General features: G+C 59.7%; 1 protein-coding gene across 1 annotated transcript in view; it reads left to right on the forward strand.

The window, feature by feature from the left end:
- Nucleotides 1-3,186: 3,186 nt before the first annotated feature.
- Nucleotides 3,187-18,211, forward strand: part of DOC2B (double C2 domain beta) — a 30,433-nt gene continuing 15,408 nt past the window's right edge. The window contains exons 1-5 of the mRNA XM_028109224.2: nt 3,187-3,559; nt 11,347-11,426; nt 14,558-14,632; nt 17,456-17,565; nt 17,714-17,840. Coding sequence (XP_027965025.1) covers nt 3,187-3,559; nt 11,347-11,426; nt 14,558-14,632; nt 17,456-17,565; nt 17,714-17,840 — 765 coding nt within the window. The remainder of the gene's footprint in view (nt 3,560-11,346; nt 11,427-14,557; nt 14,633-17,455; nt 17,566-17,713; nt 17,841-18,211) is intronic.

Here is an 18,211-nt window from a genome sequence, read left to right on the forward strand (position 1 = left end):
TTTGCAACAGACAAGAAGAGGGTGGCCCACCGCACTTCACTGGTAGAGAAACTGAGGCAGGCACAGGGCATATGGAGATGGTTTGCTCCAAAAAGGTAGGGGCAAGAGAATTATAACTGACTGAGTGCCTGTTGCATGCCAGGCACTTTATATCCATCCTCATCAGTGAAGCAACTTGCCCAAAGTCAGACACACCTAGGAGCTGGGAGACACTGGTTTTGAATCCAAATTTGCCTGACTCTCAGCCCATACTCTTTCTAGAAAATGGACACCTGACCAGATAACACCAATTCTACCCCTCCAGGGGACTCTACCCCATCTCAGTGGGGCTCAGAGCTGGATGAACTCAGACCTCAGAGTGGCTCTCCATTTTGCCACCTGCGGGAGGCTGGCCCCACATATGCCACCTCTTTCTCCAAGGGACATCCCAGGGTTCCCTGACTCAGTGCTTTGGAGGCTGGGCCCGCTTCACTTCTTCCAGACCCTCTGAGAGCCAGCACCTGCAGAGCCAAAAGCTGTGAGTTGATCCTCCAAAGCGCCAAACCCACAGGTCAAGAGGCCAGAGGGAGAGGTCAGCACCCTTCTATTCCCACCCTCACTGAGCACAGAGGTATACCTTTTTTTTAAGATTTTATTTATTTATTAGAGAGAGAGAGAGAGAGAGAGAGAGGGTGAGCACAAGCAGGGGGAAGGACAGAGGGAGAGAAAGAAGCAGACTCCCCACTGAGCAGGGAGCCGGATGCGGGGCTCGATCTCGGGACCCCGGGATCATGACCTGAGCCGCAGGCAGCTGATTAACCGACTGAGCCACCCAGGCGCCCCCAGAAGTATACCTTTGATGTCAAAAGGGCACAGGGTTAGGGGTCAGGATATGGACTCTCAATCCCAGTCACTTGACTTCCTGAAGCCTCAGTTTCCCCAACTGTAAAAAGACAACAGCACTCTTTCTCCTCAAGTGAAGGAATTATGAAATGATGGTTCAGTGTCTGTATTTTAATACCCGTATCATTACATAATCACTTTGTGAAGCAGCACCTCTGGCACAGAAGTCACTCTGTGCCTATTTAAGGACTAATCCCCTTAAGCATTCCCAGGAATGAGAAACCCACTGTGTTAAGGCTTCCAGGCTCTCTTGTCCTTCCCTTGGCCTTTGACTCCTGGAAGGCTGAATTTTTCTCCCACCAGGATCCCAGATTGTCCTTAGGGAGCCCCCAGGTGGGTTCATTCCCACCGTAACCCCTGAGGCTATTGGCCCCCTCCCTCTTCCCCTCCTCTTCCTCCTTAATTTGGGCTGTCTCCATCCCAAAAGCTCAGGAAGAGCTCTGGGAGACAACATTTTACCTGCGTTCCCAGCTCTGCTCTGACCCCTCAAGCTCTGTAGGGGTGGGGAGGAAGAGGCAGAGGAGGGGGGCATCAGGACACCTGGGTTTCTCATCCCAGCTCTGCTACAAGCCGGCAGTCACTGTGGGGAAGTCAGTGTGCCTGAGCTTTAATTTCCTCACCTGAACATGAGAACAGTGTATCCTGTAAGGAATAATGTAAGGAATCAATGCGATGAGCGCTGTGAACGTTCTTGATACAGCGGAGCGACCGCCACCACCCAGGGCAGGACGGACCACAAAACAGCATATGGTTCTCTATCATTTCTCACCAGTGAGACTTGTCTCCCAAGGGAAGGGAGAAGAGAAAGCCAACGCTCTTGAGCACCTCTGATCTGTCGTGTTCTGTGCTAGCAGGGGCCTCACCATAATGCTGTTAGGTTGGAATTAGCCCCATTTCACAGAGGAGAAAACTGAGGTTCAAGGAGCTCAAAGGATCTGTCAGAATGGAGCAGCTGAAGTGATAAGAAAGGGTCTCTTCTCTTTTCTCTCTGCTCCCCACCCTTTTCAAGGGGTTATGGTGGAGGGAGGGACGCAGGCTTGGGGCCCCTCATTCAGGCTCATGCAAGGGACCCAGCCAAGAAGATAAGCATTTCTGGTATGTCACTAGACTCCAGGGAGCAAACAGGATTCTGTCCTGGCCCAGGGCTTTCCGGAGACACACCTGCACAAGCAGCTGCCATTCCCAGCAGAGCTGCGTTCCCGGAAAGCACTGGGTCTGGGCGGTCCAGATTTGTTTAGTTATCTGACCACCTGGGAGGCCTGAGCAGGTGGGCAGGCGTTGCCGGCCTCCTCACCTCTGCCTCCCCCATCACGCCCTGGGAAGGTGTCTTCTGCCCAGGCCCCGGCTGCTCTCTGCTCTCCTGATCACTCAAGGTTCTCACCCACCCTGTCCCCATGGAGAGAGGGGGGACGGGGTCCCGGAGCTACTCCCTAATCGTGTGAGGGACTGGCTCAGGTTGACAGAGAGCGTGTGTCTGTGTGTGACCTGAAAGGAAGTGTGAACACACTGTGCCCACAATGACCTTGGACCACTGAGGATGTACATGTCCTAGCGGTGTGGCAGCAACCTGTCCCCACACTCCTAGGAGTGTGGCCGCGTGTCCCGGGCACGTGGGGTGGGAGGAGGGCTGCGCTTGGCGTCCGATCACTTCCAGGGGTGTGTTTGTGCGTCCCGCCAGGCGGGTGTGTACCGGGGGCGTACTGTACCACAGCAGCCTCTGCCAGCTCTGGAGGGGTACGTGTCTGTGTGTGTCCTGCAAGTGTGGGCCCGGGGACGCTTCTGCCGAGCGTCTGCACACGCTCCTACGTGCTTGGAGAGATCTGGCACCCCCGCGTGCGTCCTGTGAGAGTGAGCAGAACCCAACAAGGGCGGGCACCGGCTTCCTGCTCCGCTTCCCCGCGGTCCTGCCCGTGTGCACGAGGGGAAGGCGCGCGGTGCCCGCGGCTGTGCGCGCGCCGGTGCCAGCGCGAGTGAGTGCGGCGCCGCTCGCTCGGCTCGCTCCGCTCCGCGCCCGCCCGCGCAGCCCGCACACTCACGCCGCTTGGTTGCCGCCGAGTGACGCGGGCTGGGCCCGCCCCCCGCCTGCCGGCCCCCCCTCCCCTCCCCGGCACTCACTAGCCGGCCGCCGCCGAGCAGGCAGCAGCCGCATCAGGGCCGTCCGGGGGGCGCCGCCGGCGATGCCCGCAGCCCTCGCCGCGCCCCGCCGGGCCTGCTGAACCGACGCCCTCCCCGCCCCCCACCCCCACCCCCACCCCCACCCCGGGCCGGGGCCGGGCCGCGCCCGGGCGGGGCCGCGCTGCCTGCATGACCCTCCGGCGGCGCGGGGAGAAGGCGACCATCAGCATCCAGGAGCATATGGCCATCGACGTGTGCCCCGGCCCCATCCGGCCCATCAAGCAAATCTCCGACTACTTCCCCCGCTTCCCGCGGGGCCTGCCCGCGGCCGCCGGGCCCCGCGCTGCTGCGCCCCCGGACGCCCCCGCGCGCCCCGCCGCTGCCAGCGCCGGCCGCCGCAGCCCCTCCGACGGCGCCCGCGCCGACGACGAGGATGTCGACCAGCTCTTCGGAGCCTACGGCGCCAGCCCGGGTCCCGGCCCCGGCCCCAGCCCGGCGCGGCCGCCCGCCAAGCCGCCCGAGGACGAGCCGGACGCCGACGGCTACGAGTCGGACGACTGCAGTAAGTTTCCAACTCGCCGACTTCCCGCCCCTCCCCCGGCCCGGCCTCTGGCACGCTCCCCCGACCTCGCCGGTCCCCCGGTGCCCTGCGGTCTCCCCTTTCGCCGGCATCCACCCCCCGCCCGTGGCGGCCCCTCGCCTGCTCCGTGCGCCCTCCGCGCGCCCTGCAGACCTGCGCTGTTGCGGTGGGAAGTTTGGGGGCGCCCCCTGAGGGCGTCCCATTTGCGGGGCTCGGTTCTCCGAGCCCGCGCCGCGCCCCCTCTCGGCCCGCCCGCGGGGAGCTCCGGTGCGGGCGGCGGCTTTTGTTCCCGGGAAGGGCGGAGCTGCGCCCGGGAGAGACACCAGTTGCTGCCGGCCGCGCGGTCCTCCCCGCCCGGGAGCCCGCTGCGGGCCGGCCTAGCAGCCGAGGGGCCGGGCTGGGGCGGGAGGCGGAGGGGCCGGGGGCTGGGGCCGGGCCGGCCTCCCAAGTGGGCCCGGCAGCCCGCAGAGCGCAGCGGCTCTGCTGGCGCCCGGGCCGAGCACCAGAGCACCGCGGGGCCGCTTGTCCTTTGGAAAAACCTTAGCGGTTCCTCCCCCCGCGTCCGTGGACCCCGCCGCGGCGCTCTCCCGGGCCGCCGACCTTCGCCCACCTGTTACTCCCGCTTAACACCGCCAGGAACCCCCCCCCACCCGCCCCCGGGCTGAGCCCCGAGCCCCAGGGAGTGGGCAAGCGCCGGGGTCCCCGGGGCCGAGGCCCGGCCGGCGGGCGTTCCTCGCCTTTCCGGTCTCTGAAGGTGCTTGCAGCGCAGGACCCGGGACTGGAGGGGAAACCGAGGCGGAGGAGGTCGCCGCCTGGTTCGGAAGGGGTTGGAGCGAGATGGGGGTGGGGGTGGGAGGTAGCGCTGCTCGCTAGGGCCCCAGCCCCGCCGTAGCCCCAGCCGCGTCACTGTCAGACCTGCCACACCAGCCCTGCCCCGGAGGTGGACCTTTTCCGGGTAGGGGTCTCGCCGGCTTAGCCAAGGGCCGCTCGGCCGGGTCCCCCCGCGTGCAGCGCAGCGAGGGTGGCCGCGCCTGGTTTGGATGTTCACGTGGGCCTATGGCCGGGGGTGGGGGTGGGGGTGGGGGTGGGGGTGGGGGTGGGGGTGGGGGTGGGGGTGGGGGTGGGGGTGGGGGGCGGCTGGAGTTTCCCCAAGCATAAAATGTGTCTCTGGAAGCTGAAGGTGGAGACTACCAGTGCCACTGGGGGAGGTGGCCAACCTCTCATCGGCCTACCTAGGGAGGCCCGGCAGGAGAGAGCTGGAGGAGGCCTGTCCTCCGCCCTCTGAGGAGGGGAAACTGTCCCCTGTGCACTTTGTGGGGGCCTGGACCTCGGCACTCTGGCCGCAGCCGGGTGTACGGAGGCCGGACAGCGCGGCCTGGGGCTGGGGAGCAGTCCTCTCCCTCCACTTTCCTACCAGCTTGGGGAAATTGGGTCGACAGTTTCTGCCCTCAGGGCTGTGCCCTGGATCTTCCCTACGCCCCAGCTCCTGGCACCCTGGGCAAATCACACCCCTTCCCCTGCTGTGCATCTGGGCAGGCCCTAACTGGGACCCAAGTCACCCCTTTGGAGGCCCTGAACCCAAAGCCACCTCCAGAAGAAAGGGTAGGGAAAGTCCCAAACTCGGGCCCACTGCCTCATCTCCAGCCCATCAACTCCAGTCCTTCCTTCAGCGAGCACTGACCCAGCAGCAGAGTGGGAAAAGGAAACAGGACTGGGTCTCAGGATCCAGGGGCCTCATGTGTCCTAGCAGGGGACAGACTCACTGGAGGCCTGCAGGGCAAGGCCATCCTGGGCACAGCCTTTGCCAGCCTGAATGGTGGGCTGGCCACACCCACATCACCACGCAGTCCGCTGAAAAGAGCTAAGGAGGAGGGCGTGTGGCTGAGCCAGGGCCAGCTTGGGCCCCCTCGTCCCCTTCAAGGAGCAGCCTACCCCAGCCTTGGCTCCCGTCAGTGGCTGAGCACACTTCCCAGGCAAGGGAACAAAGAAATCTCGGCTCCTTCCTGTGGTGGGAGCCGGGTTCTGGTGCGGAACCCCTCTCCAGCCCATACCCCAGACCCAGGCCCCTTCTCGACTCTGACAACCAGATCCTGAGAATTAGCCTAAGTGATTCAAGCCAGATGGTTCATTACGGCTTTAGCCAGGGTTATGCTATTTGCTGCCCTAATTATTGGATTATCTCTAGTCTAACAAAGAGAAATTAGGGCAGTTGTTCTGTTGTCCAGGGTTGAGAATGAAGTGCTATTTATTTATTCAGCCTTTTTTCCCCCTTCTCTTTACAGCTCATCCTTTATTAAGTCACCTCAAGACCCAAGCACAAAATTCACATGTTCCAAACTGATCTAATAGGGGGCAATGATGGGGCGCAAAGGCAGTGAGCGTAGGGTTTAAAGTGTCCTCCCTCCCACTGGTCCACGGTGTGGCCTGGCCAAGCTGGACTCTGCTGCCCGCTGCCCCCCAGCCAGGTCCCGGGCCCCACCGCCGCGGGTGCCCCTCCCCTGCCCTTGCTCTCCCACCCAGCCTCCACCTGTGGAAACCCAGGCCCTTCTTCAAAGCTATAAGGACTAGAATGTTTGGGTTGCAAGTAACAGAAAATGCAAAGTGTCTTAAACTATGGGGACAGTTGAGATCCCGTGACACCCAAGTAGGTGTATGCAGTGGCTCATCGGCATCCTCAGAGGTGATGGCTCTGTCCCCCTTTCCCCCTGGCTGTGCTCTGCTCCCCTTAGGCTCACCTCCTTCCTGGTCCTGGGTGGCTGCTTCAGGTCCAGGTGTCACATGTAACAGTAAGATCCTCAATTTGACAAGGACACGTTTCCTTGCCCGTATCTCAGTTGAAAAGCAAGGCAAGCTCTCCCAGAGTCCCCAGGAGACCTATCCTTCTGGCCCATCGGCCAGCCTGGCATCACATGCCCGTGCTGACACTGCCCTGCATGATTCGCGCTGGACCGGGTCAGGAGTGGTGCCCATGGAGGCCCAGAGCAGGGATGGAGTGGAGGAAGTGCTGTCCCCAAGGCCTTCAGCTGGGAGCGGTTCCCAGTCCCGGCTGGCTGTGAGCCCCCCCTTGGAGCCCAGTCATGTTCCACCCAGACCACAGTTTTAGGTACTCAACATTACAAGACCAGCTGTTCGTCAGGCACTGTGCGAGACTCAAGAATGCCTGAGACTCAGTCTCTGACATGAGGGAGTTCATGGAAACCGAGAGGCGCAAATAACCCAGCAGTGACAACAGGGAGGCAGGAACCCAAACGGGAAGCGCTGGTTTGCAGAGTTTACCCACAGAGAAGGCTCTGCTCCGAGCCTGGGAGAAAGGAGGAAGCAAGCTGGCTGAGTAGGAGGAAAGGGAGGTGCTCCTGGCAGGGGGACTGCCGTGTACACAGGTAGAGGTGGAAGAAACAGCCCAGCAGAGGTGCCATAGTCAAGTGGCTGAAGTAAGGGGAAAAGATCCATGTGATGGTCATATCACAGAAGGCCTTGAATGCTACACCAAGGAGGTTAAACTGAGTCCAGGAGGCAGTGTGAACCTTTGAATAATTTAAAGAAGGAGAATGAATAGACTTCTGAAGTTCCTAAAGTTCTTATTCTCTGCCTCTGAGCTCCTGGGAAGCAGGGACAGATGACTCATTCTTCTTTGTACCCCCTGCAATGCTTGGCTGAGTGCCTCAGTTTCCCCAACTATGAAATGCTTTCAACTCAGGCTTGACCGTTTTTCTGTGGTTCTTGTCACAGCTTTTAAAAACTCTTTGAGAGGCTGACATTTTTCTTCGAAAAAAAGAAAGAAAGAGAGAGAGAGAGAAAGAAAGAGAAAGAAAAGAAAGAGAGAGAGGAAGGAAGGCAGGTAGGAAGGAAGGAAGAAAGAGAAAGAAAGAGAGAGAAAGAAAGAAAGAAAAAAGAAAGAAAGAAAGAAAAAAGAGAACAGCCAGGGCCGATTTCCTATTCCCAAGGGTATACGGGTGCGGAAGGTCCAGGTGCAAACCAAGGTCAGAATGATGTTGTCAGTCTCCATCAGCAGAGCAAAGGGATGTTTGGCCTTAGAGGAACCGACCGGGGCTTGAGCCTGATTTTCTCTGAATTAGCCCCATTAAAGCTCTATAATTATCGACAGGCGGGTGACAACTCTCCAAGGGCCATTAGTGACCAACCCTCATTATTTTTCCAAGGATGTAAACTTCATCCAGGACATGTGATTTCCGTGGGCGGAGGGCAGGACCCTGTGGCTCAGGCAGACAAGCCCCTTCACTTGACCTTAGGGCCCTCCTCACCTGCACCACAAGCCCACAGCTGTGTTTCCAACTCAGAGGCCCCTCTAGGATGGCAGCCCAGCCTCCCCGTCCCTGAGAGCCACTCTGCTTTTCTCTCTCTGTTTCTCCATGGTATCCCCCTAAGATTTCAGCTCCACAAAGTAGCAGACAAAAAAAAAAAAAAAAAAAATGTTGGAAGCCACTAGGCTTTGAGACAGGAACTGTCAGGATGGAAGTGAAGAGGCCTGGATTCTGTGTCCGCTTCTGCTGGGCCACCCTGACCAGGTCACCTCCCCTCTCTGAGCCTCATTTCTCAATGGGAAATGAAGACTTTGGACTGTAAGATCCACCACCAGCAGATCTCTAAAAATGGTGACCACGCTTCTATTAATAAACTATTATTTCTTACAAAACCTCCATTGGAATTCAAAAAAAAAAAAAATCATCCATCGCGTGGAGGGGGCGCTGGGTGCGCTCTTCCTTCCTGGGAACGGATGACGGGTGTCGGTTTCACTGAGCCGTGTCAGCCCTCCTTGAACAGGGATGTCTGCAGAGCCAGCGAAAGGGGCTCCGGTCCAGGACCAGAGTTTCCCAGTGGGGAGCAGGTGGCCCTTCCGTCTGGCTGGCTGCCCTTCTCTGGGAGCGGGAAATGGGCAGAGATTGTGGAGTGTGCATTTTAACGCGTGGGCATCACCAAATCCCCGCTCCTGTGAACAGCCAGAGAGCAAACTGGCTTGAATGGACCGGCCGTGCAGACTGAACATCTGCTCTTTGTTGGTGTCACTGGCGTGGCTGAGGCATGGTCCCTCCTCTCTGGAGGCTGACGTCTTGAGAGAACAAGCCATGGGTAGGCCTGACCAGAACAGCAGACTGATCGACTGTCACGTCAAGCCAACATCTTTGGAGACTATTATAAAAGCATGTACCTGGAGAATCTTGGGCCCATGGCTGTGTTCGTTGTGACAGGCATGGTGATACATACCTCAGTTCCGGGCCCCCAACCTGTCCACCTGCGTAGTTGGGAGCCCGGATACAGGCAGCAAAGGACCAGATACAGTTAGCACCAAAGCACACAGACTCTACTTAGGAAAAGCACCCTAGGGCGCCTGGGTGGCTCAGATGGTTAAGTGTCTGCCTTCGGCTCAGGTCATGATCCCGGGGTCCTGGGATCGAGTCCCGCATCGGGCTCCCTCCTCCTTGGGAGCCCGCTTCTCCCTCTGCCTGTCTCTTTCTCTCTCTCTCTCTCTCTCTCTCTGTCTCTTATGAATAAATAAATAAAATCTTAAAAAAAAAAAAAGGAAAAGCACCCCAGGCCCCACTCAGGGCCTATTGACTCAAAGTTTGGACACAATTCTAGCAAGGGCTGTTTGTGCTATCAGAGGCAAGTATTCTAAGAGGAGTTTCAAGTTGATGGCAAAGGAGGAGGCAGAAAAATGGAGAAAACCTAGGAAAACCTCAAGAAGTGGCTGCTGGGGATCACTGGGCCTGGGCCGCGACCGTGACGCCCAGAACGGTAGTCGTGGTCATAGCGATGACTCAGGTCATGCAGAAGAATGTAAGTGACTGTTTGTATATTCTCTTCACGAAGGCTGGGAGGGGAGTGATCCAGTTTGGAATGAGTTCATTCCAGAAGGCGTCTCAGAGGAGCAAGTACAGTTATCTAGAAAATTCACCTAAATGGATCTGCTCCTTCTGTCATTACGTACTGAGCTGTTCTGTACCCCAGGGGCTGTTGAAGCACAGTGCCGTGCGGTGGATACTGTTGTGTGACCAAAGTCACACAGCAAAGATGCAGATGAGGAAACTGAACACAAAGAGGCTAGAAATGCTGTCTAAAGTCACACAGCAAGGAAGCGTGCAGCCAGGACTTGACCCCGGGGTCAGGTGGCAGAGGGCGGGTCTCGGTGCCCCACATGTGCCCCTCCCAGGCAAGCACAGAGACCGGGCCGGGTGCCTTACTTACCCTGTCTCAGGAGCTAGACAGCAAGACAAATGCAACTCAGTGCCCGCACCTCAGAATAAAGGGCAGCTCCACACACATGGGCCTTAATTTGCCCATTTCTCCGCAAAGCCAAAGGCTGCCATATGCTGGGGGGCCCCCACAGGAGCCCAGGGATCTGCAGGGGGGCAGAGCTGGGGAGGGTCTGTGGTGGGGAGGAAGGGAAGGGGAAAGATGACAGGTCTGTCCTGGTGGCCAAGGGGGGCATCTACTCAGCTCTGGCCTTGTCATGCAAAAGCAACCATGGACCAGATGTAAAGAGATGAGCGTGGCCGGGCTCGGCATGAATCTAGAACCATGTTCGGTGCCACTGGCCAGAAGAACAGAGCCCCGCCCTCCCCCCTGCCTCCCCCAGTCGCCTAGCCCCCCACCTCCTGCTGGTCTGAGGTCCGAATGTCCTCCCCGCCCCCCAGCGCCACTGTGCGCTGGCCAACTCCTACTCAGTCTTTCATGGCTCAGGTGAAGCATCACCTCCTCTGGGGAGCCTTCCCTGGTGGCCCCCATTCACAGCAGGGCAAGGAGAACCCCTTGAACTCCTATCGCTCCTGGCTTACCAGGCTCTGCTAGGGCTGATTCTTTTCATCTGTTTCTCCCATTAAGCTATGCTTTCCTTGGGGCAGGAACCCCGCCTTATTGGTATCTTCATCCCTAGAGTCCGGCTTATTGTAATAAGGCTTGGTAAAGAAGAATGAATGAATGATTGAATGAATGAATGAATGGATGGATGGCAGCCGAGCAGCCCAGCAGTCTGTGTGCAGGATCTGGGTTTCTAAAGACATCCTGTCAATGTGCATCTTGCTGTCCGGAGACTTACCCCCTGAGGCCCTCCCCCACCGCCCCGCAACCCCCACCTTCACGCCAGGAGCCACGTGAACATGGCCGGCCGCGGCTGCTGCGTGTGATTGTCGCCGAGGGCTACAGCTGCAGCCAGTTACGGCTGCACGCTCTGCCCTGCCCTAGGGAATCGCCCGCCCTTTCAGAGACTGGCAGGTAGCAGGGTGAGGACCCAGCGGGCTCCTCGCAGCCAGTCCCCGGGCCCCCCAAGGGACCAGAGAGACTGGGGAGCCAAAGCCCTAAGCGTTGCTGGGGGTGGATCAGCCAGTCAGCCCGGCCAGGGCCCAGAGCTTCTCACGGCCCTGTCTGTTCTGCCTTCTCACACAACCCTTGTGACATTTAACAGGTTAGGGAAACTGAGGCATGGAGCCAAGCTGGCAGTTGCACAAGGAGGACAGGAACCTTTAGCTGAATGTCCTGTACAGGGGGCACAACGAGCCACAGGCCAGGCACCACAGCACCGCATGGGGGCTGACCTCACCGAGGCTCCGCTCCTCCCTCAGCTGGACCTGAGGGGGATATCGCTCACTTCCCAGGGTTGGTGGGACTGGGAGGCCGGGCGGACGGATTGCATGCAGTAGGTGCTCCACTGATGGCAGACGCTGTGGCGCTGTGGCACCTCGTCCCACCACACAGGGGTGGGTGACGCGCCTCCCCTGTGCAGCTGATGCATGACCTGAGCCCTCTGTCCACAGCTGCCCTGGGCACGCTGGACTTCAGCCTGCTCTACGACCAGGAGAACAACGCCCTCCACTGCACCATCAGCAAGGCCAAGGTAGGCCCCCGCCGGCCCCCATGGTCCCCAGGGTCCAGGGCCCTTGGGTGGAGGTGAGGGGCTGAGGTCCGAAGGCCTGTCCTCCCCACTGTTTCCTTCCAGTCTCTGTGGCATCTGTGCCGTGGGTGCAGGGCAGGGAGGGAATTCTTGCCTAAATCATCTCCGCTGCCCTAAAAAGCCCTGCCCAGACAGACATTCAGGGAAGGAGTGGAACAAAAAAGCAAGAAGAGAATGAGAGAAGGAAGGCATGGGGGAGGGGGGCAGGGGGGCAGAGCTGGGGAGGGTCTGTGGTGGGGAGGAAGGGAAGGGGAAAGATGACAGGTGTGTCCTGGTGGCCAAGGGGGGGTTGGATTGGTTGCCTCTGGCCTCCTGAAGTTCCAACACCCCAGACTCCTCGAGGAGTAGGTGGGCTCTAGGCAGGAGGTTCATCTCCTTTGGGCTCAGGGCCCCAGCCTTGCTCTCTGGTCTCTGGGCTGAAGCCGTGAGCATCCCCCCCCTTGGGCTGGCAGGCATCAGCTCTCTTCTTCATGCTGTCCCCTTCGCCCACTGCATCCGTCCCTCTGGGAAGAAGGTGCCAAAGTTGATGTTCTCTCGCAAGGTAAGGGTGGTAGTGTAGCCTAGTAGGACTCCCAGTAGAGCCGTGGAGGGGCCTGGGCCAGGCTCAGAGCAAGCAGCTTCCAGTGGAGTCGCCTGGGCCCAGACCCCACCCTCAGTCCTACCTGTGCGCTTCTGTGCCCCTCAGCACCCCCACCCATGGCTCACATGGCCCACTCCGAGGGGCCGGCTGCCTGGGTCTTCCTCAGCTATCCCCACCCAGCCTGGGCCAGCACACCCAGACCGCCATGGCGCTGGGGAGCAGTGTCCACTTCGGGCCCAGGGCCCTGATCGGGCACCGGAGAGGCCCGCATGTGCCGTCCAGGCCCTGCCCTCTCAGCTGCCCGGGCTGTGATGCCGGGGCTCCAGACCTGCCCCTAGGGAAGGAGCTGAGAACGGTGACTCCCCGGCTGTGCCAAGGTGGAGGGCAGGCTGCAGCGCCCAGGCAGATCCCTTTCCCTCTCCCTCCACCCAGCTTTGTAGAGGTTGTCCAGGCTTGGGAACTGGGAATGGGCACCTGCTCCCAGGCCACTCTGGCCAAAGCCGTCCATTCTCCTCCCCATCCCAGACACCGGGCGCCTCCTGTGCTGTGTGCCCTGCCTTCCCTACCCGGGCTCTAGAAGGACTGTGGGGTTGTAGTGGGTTGGGGGGGGGATGCACGTGTGCCCACGTGGGTCTCCATGGGCGCCTGTGTGTGCACACACACATGTGTGTTGTCCTTTGGGGTGTGTCATTCAAAGCATTGGAGGTTGGGGGTGAGAGGACCCCAAGCCATAGAAGGACTCCATTCTCAGGTCATTGTCTGCTTAGACCTGGTTTTGCAGGGGAGGGGGTGGTGCAGGCCTGGGAGGAACTGGGGCTCTTGTTCAGGGTTTGGGTGGGGAACAAAAGGGGGGTTAAGGAGGCTGAAGCAGGGCTGACAGGCGGAGCCCCTTGAGGGGCTCTGGGAGGAGGCCAGATGCTGTGGGGCTGGACCCTAACTTGGCCCCTACCCTCTGGGGAAGCAGAGCAGCTTAGTGTGCTCTTCTATAAAACGGTTAATCACCCCACCTATGTGGTGGCTGTGAGCATTAAGTGAGTGCTCAGTCCCAGCTGCCGTCCTGGAGGACTGCCTGGTGGCAGGCACCCAGCCCCACCCACACAAACACAGACACCTGGGGACTTAGGCACAGAGGGACCCGCAAAGCGCTGCCTGGCCAGCCAGTCCTGCGCACGTCAGGGACAGCTGGTGAGGCCGAGATGAGGGACTTGCGTCCGGGGCGGGGGTGGGGGGAGTGGCGGGGGGGGGTTAGGGCGCGTCCTCGCCGTTGGGGGCACACGGTTGCCACGGAGCCCCAGCAGCTCCCGCACAGCTCAGGTACCCTTACACTTGCCCTCCACCACCTCTCTGGCATCTTCCAAGGGGCCTGCCACGTGGGGAAGGGGCACAAATGGCCTACGGCCAGGCCGCGTGCCACCACCGTTGCCGCCCCCACTCCTGGTCCGCCCCTGGGAAGTGGGAACCAGCAACCGCTTTTCCAGACGATCAAGCTGAGGCTCTGGGGGCAGAGTAACTCCTCCCCTTTCCCAGCTGATAGTGCAGGAGCCGAGATCTGGGCCCCAGCCAGCCTGGCTCTGAAGCCTGCGTGCTCCCCCCCAGGAGCAGAGCAGCGGGGAGAGTGGAGGACCCGACCTCCTGTCTCAGCCCCCCCGAGGCCCCCGCTCTCCGAACCAAGCCAAGGTAGTGGGGTGGGAGCCTCCGTTCTCCTTGGAGGTGGGGCTGGGCACGAGCGGCCAGCTTGGCAGTCCATCTGGGATGCCACGCGCCTCAGCTGCTGCCCGCACGCCTGTGTGGCACCGCAGGAGAAAAGGAGTATGATTTTCAGAGATAAGAGCAGTCCCGAGGTCGGCTCAGCCCCCGTCTGCTTACGGTTGCCTCGCTTCCCCAGCTGTGCGCACTTGATGATCGTTCCAGGTTAGTGAGGGATGCCATCTTGTGGAGGGACCCTCCCTCGCCAGCCAGCTTGTCTGGGCTCCTCGGATTCAGGGCTGGCAGGGAGCTGAGGCAAATCCGGAGAGACACTGGGCCTGGTGTCCAGGACACAGAACATGTTCTCGTGGTAAAGAGGGAACCCTGTCGGTGAGAGGGCAGAGGGTCACGGGGACATAGGATCAGTGAGGGAAGTCCCTGTGTTTGGGGGGGTGGGGAAGGGGAATCCAGAAGAAGGAAGGGCCTCAGCAAAGCAGGATGGTGAGGAGCTCATTCAGAGGAGGGGTCACCTGGCCTCCATGAAAGGGAGACTAGAAAGAGAAAGGCTGGCCTGACAAAGTCACGCCATGATACCTGCCCCGGGCCAGGACATTTGGGGGGGAGGGCAGAGCACACCAGCACTGAGCCATCCTCCCTGTTCCGAGAGTGTGGGCTTGGGGGGGGCCTCTGCAAATGAATGGACCCGGTCAGAAGGCCTGGGGACAAGGGATGCCTGCCCAGCGAGGTGCCTGGCTGCTCCGTGTCCCCAGCTCCCATTTCACACCTTCTGCCATTCGCCTCCACTCAGGGCCTGAAGCCGATGGACCACAACGGGCTGGCAGACCCCTACGTCAAGCTGCATCTGCTGCCAGGAGCCAGTAAGGTGAGGGGGTCGACCCCAGGCCCGCCAACCAGCTCTGCCTGCTGTGACCGGGGACCCTGGCTGAGCTTGGGACACCGAGGGAGGGGCATACGTCCCCTACCCCCTCACAGACCAAGCAAGTTGATGGGACCTCAGCGATTCACCTCCACCCAGAGCACCCAGTCAGCCCCACAGCCCCCAGACTTCCCGGGAACCTCAAGTCGGTATGACTTGACTGATGAATTGGGGAAACCCTCCAGAGACTTTCTAGGCCAGCATTTTATAAGAAGCGGACTCAGTTGGAGGTTACTATGTGGGGGTTGGGGAATAAGGGCTCTGTGGCCAGATAACATTGGGAAGTCTGGGTAAACCGGTTCCTTTACTCTAGGACTTATCAGAGACTTTAACATGTTGATGGGCTGCCCTGCGGCACTCCACAAGGGGGAATGAGTGGATAGATTCTGCCCAGTTGTTGGACCACAGACCCCTTGTTCCTGTACTAGGTGACCCAGCAGGTGTACTAGGTGACCCAGCAGGCCGACCAAGCACTGGTACGCCTAGGAAAAGAGAAATTTTTTTATTTTATTTATTTATTTATTTATTTTTTTTTTTTAAAGATTTTATTTATTTATTTGAAAGAGAGAGAATGGGAGACAGCACGAGAGGGAAGAGGGTCAGAGGGAGAAGCAGACTCCCCGCTGAGCAGGGAGCCCGATGCGGGAACTCGATCCCGGGACTCCAGGATCATGACCTGAGCCGAAGGCCGTCGCTTAACCGACTGAGCCACCCAGGCGCCCAAAAGAGAAATTTTTTTAGAAAAAAATTTGCTATTAAACAAAAGCATCAAGGTGACCTTCAGCACTGGAAGACCAGAAGTGTTTAGACTTTCTTAAATGTGTCTTACAGTTCAGTGGTGTTTTATTCTTAATTTCATGGGAGGGAGGGTTAGATCATCTTTTCAGAGTTGGGTCTGGGACCCACAGACTTTTCAAGGGGCAGGTTATGTGGGCCCTGGTGCTGGGGAGGGGATGGGGACCAACTAGAGCCTAGCAGCTTTGCTTCCAAGAGGAGACCAGAGGGGGGCAGGGCCACATGGGCCCCAAGACACAGGAGCGTGAGCAGCAGGGCCCAGTGGCTGGTGTTCTTGACCCGGCCTCTTTCTAAGAAACCAAGAGCTGGGGAATTACTTCCTGGCCTTCAAGTGGCCTGATGAGAGGAGCCTGTAACGGGAACGCTGTCCTGGGCAGAGGGCCTCCCTGGCCACTGACTCTTCCAGGCCACCTGAGCAGTCCTGCGCCCAGGCTGAGGAGTCCGGGGCTGCTGGGGCCCGAGCTGAGTCTGAGGCCCAAGCCCCCTGGGCCGGTGTGTAAGGGCCGAGGCTCCCCGCCAGTCCAGGAGGGCCACCCGAAAGAGGCGATGACTCCGCCTCTGGGAAGGCAGGGCAGTGGCCCACCACCTGTGTATGCCCAGGGAAGCTGCTCACGGCTCCAGGCCTCGATGTCCCCCTGTTGCAGCTGGGACTCCCAGGGCTGTGAGGGCAGTGTGACCAGGGCAGTGTCCCCAGCTCAGGAGCTCAACGGCTGTGAGTCCCTAGACTCAACAGGACCTAGAATCGGCAATACTGCAAGGCTGAGTGATAGGGATCTTCCCACACGGACAGGATTTCCCCCATAGGGCAGTGGTCTCTGAAAAGCAGGCTCCTGAGGTATGATGATGCCCTTTTATACAGTGGGGAGCCTGCCACTCACAGAGGGTAAGTAAGCTGCTGGGCTGCACGGGGCTGAGGCAGGTGATGGAGCGGCGCTCGGGACGCAGGCCTGCCTCACCTCAGAGCCGGGCCGCGGTGGCGGTCATCCAGGAGATGCAGTCATGGTGCTGAGTCTGAACGGGCAAGACCGGGAGGAGCCCGAGGACCGAGAGCTAGAGAAGCACAGGGGAAGGAGGGGAAGCAGCGTGGCAGCTTGGACTCGCCACCCCACAGGCATTTCCTTAGGAGAGGCGGCGTTCCAGGGAGCGGGCACGGCCTGCGCAAAGGCAAGGAGGTGTGTGGGAGAGCTCCCCGGCAGCCCCAGCCCCTCCTGTGGAACCTCTGCACCCCCCTCAGCACATACTTGGGGCCCGGTGGCGGGGAGCCCCCCCCCAGGTTTCAGGTTCCGAGAGCTGCAGTGGCCAATTACCTCCAACTCTTAGTGGCCTGCACCACACGTTTCCCGCCTTCCAGGGCCGCGGGTGAGGTGGCATGGCTCCCACACGGGTCAAGTGCAGTGCGGCGGGGCCGCAGTCCGTTCTGGGGGCTCTTGGGGAGATGCGATTCTCATCCTTTTCCAGCGCCTAGAGGCCACCCACACTCCTTGGCTCTCGGCTCCTCCCTCCATCTTCCTCGCCAACACCCCCATGGAAATTCTTCCCTCCTTCCGTGTCCCTCTGGCGCTCCTCTCCTGCCTCTGTCTTTCCAAGGGCCCTGTAATCACATGGCATGAGGCCTGCCCAGATCACCTGGATAATCTCCATATTTTAAAGTCAGCCAAGGGCACCTGGCTGGCTCTGTCAGTGAAGTGTCTGCCTTTCGTGGGCTCGTATCATGATCCCAGGGTCCTGGGATCGAGCCCCGCATTGGGCTCCCTGCTCAGTGGGGAGTCTGCTTCTCCCTCTCCCTCCGCCCCTCCCCCTGCTCTCTGTCAAATAAATAAATAAAATCTTTTAAAAAAAGATAAAGTCAGCCAATTAACAACTGATTCCCCTCGGCATATTCAGTTTCTGGGGACCGGGCAAGGCCATTTTTGGGGCCATTATTCTGCCCCTTGAGCTCCCTGATGCTCATAGCATCTTTTCTGCTCTCACCAGGCGAATAAACTCAGAACGAAAACTCTCCGAAACACTCTGAACCCCACGTGGAATGAGACCCTCACTTACTACGGGATCACGGATGAAGACATGATTCGAAAGACCCTGCGGTGGGTGAGGGCCCCAGACTCCTTGCCCCCCCACCCCTCCCCCACCTCACCTGCAACCCCCCCCCCCCGCAAATCCCTGCTGACTTGGGAAGCAAAGCGGGAGCACCCCCATGTGTCTGAAGAGCAGGCCGTGCCGCCCATCCTCCAGGATCTCCGTGTGCGATGAGGACAAATTCCGCCACAACGAGTTCATCGGGGAGACGCGCGTGCCCCTGAAGAAGCTGAAAGCCAACCACACCAAGACGTTCAGCATCTGCCTGGAGAAGCAGTTGCCGGTGAGTGGGTGACGGGGCTCCACGGGCTGTGCAGGGCCCTCCCTGCCAGGAGCACCCACTCAGTGCCTGGCACGGCTTCAGGTGCTGGCGGAACAGGCCAAAATCCCTGCCGCACGGAGCTGGGGCAGCAGACAGACTCCAGACCAAGTGAATGACCCGAACAGAGCCTATGTCAGACGGGGATCAGGGTCGCGCTGGAGGTTCGGGGGATATTCCTGGCAGAGGGAAGAGCAGGTGCGAAGCCATTGGAGGCACAAGCGATACCCGCTGCGTGGGGCAGGGAGCAGGATGGGACTGGGTCCTAGGAGGCGAGATCAGAGGCTGGGGGGTGGGGAGCTGGGAGTGAGGCGGGCCACTGAGGGATGCCAGGC

This window comes from Eumetopias jubatus, unplaced genomic scaffold, assembly GCF_037043125.1.
Source record: "Eumetopias jubatus isolate StellerSeaLion01/CBP00866 unplaced genomic scaffold, mEumJub1_p1.0 scaffold_10, whole genome shotgun sequence".
NCBI lineage: Eukaryota > Metazoa > Chordata > Mammalia > Carnivora > Otariidae > Eumetopias > Eumetopias jubatus.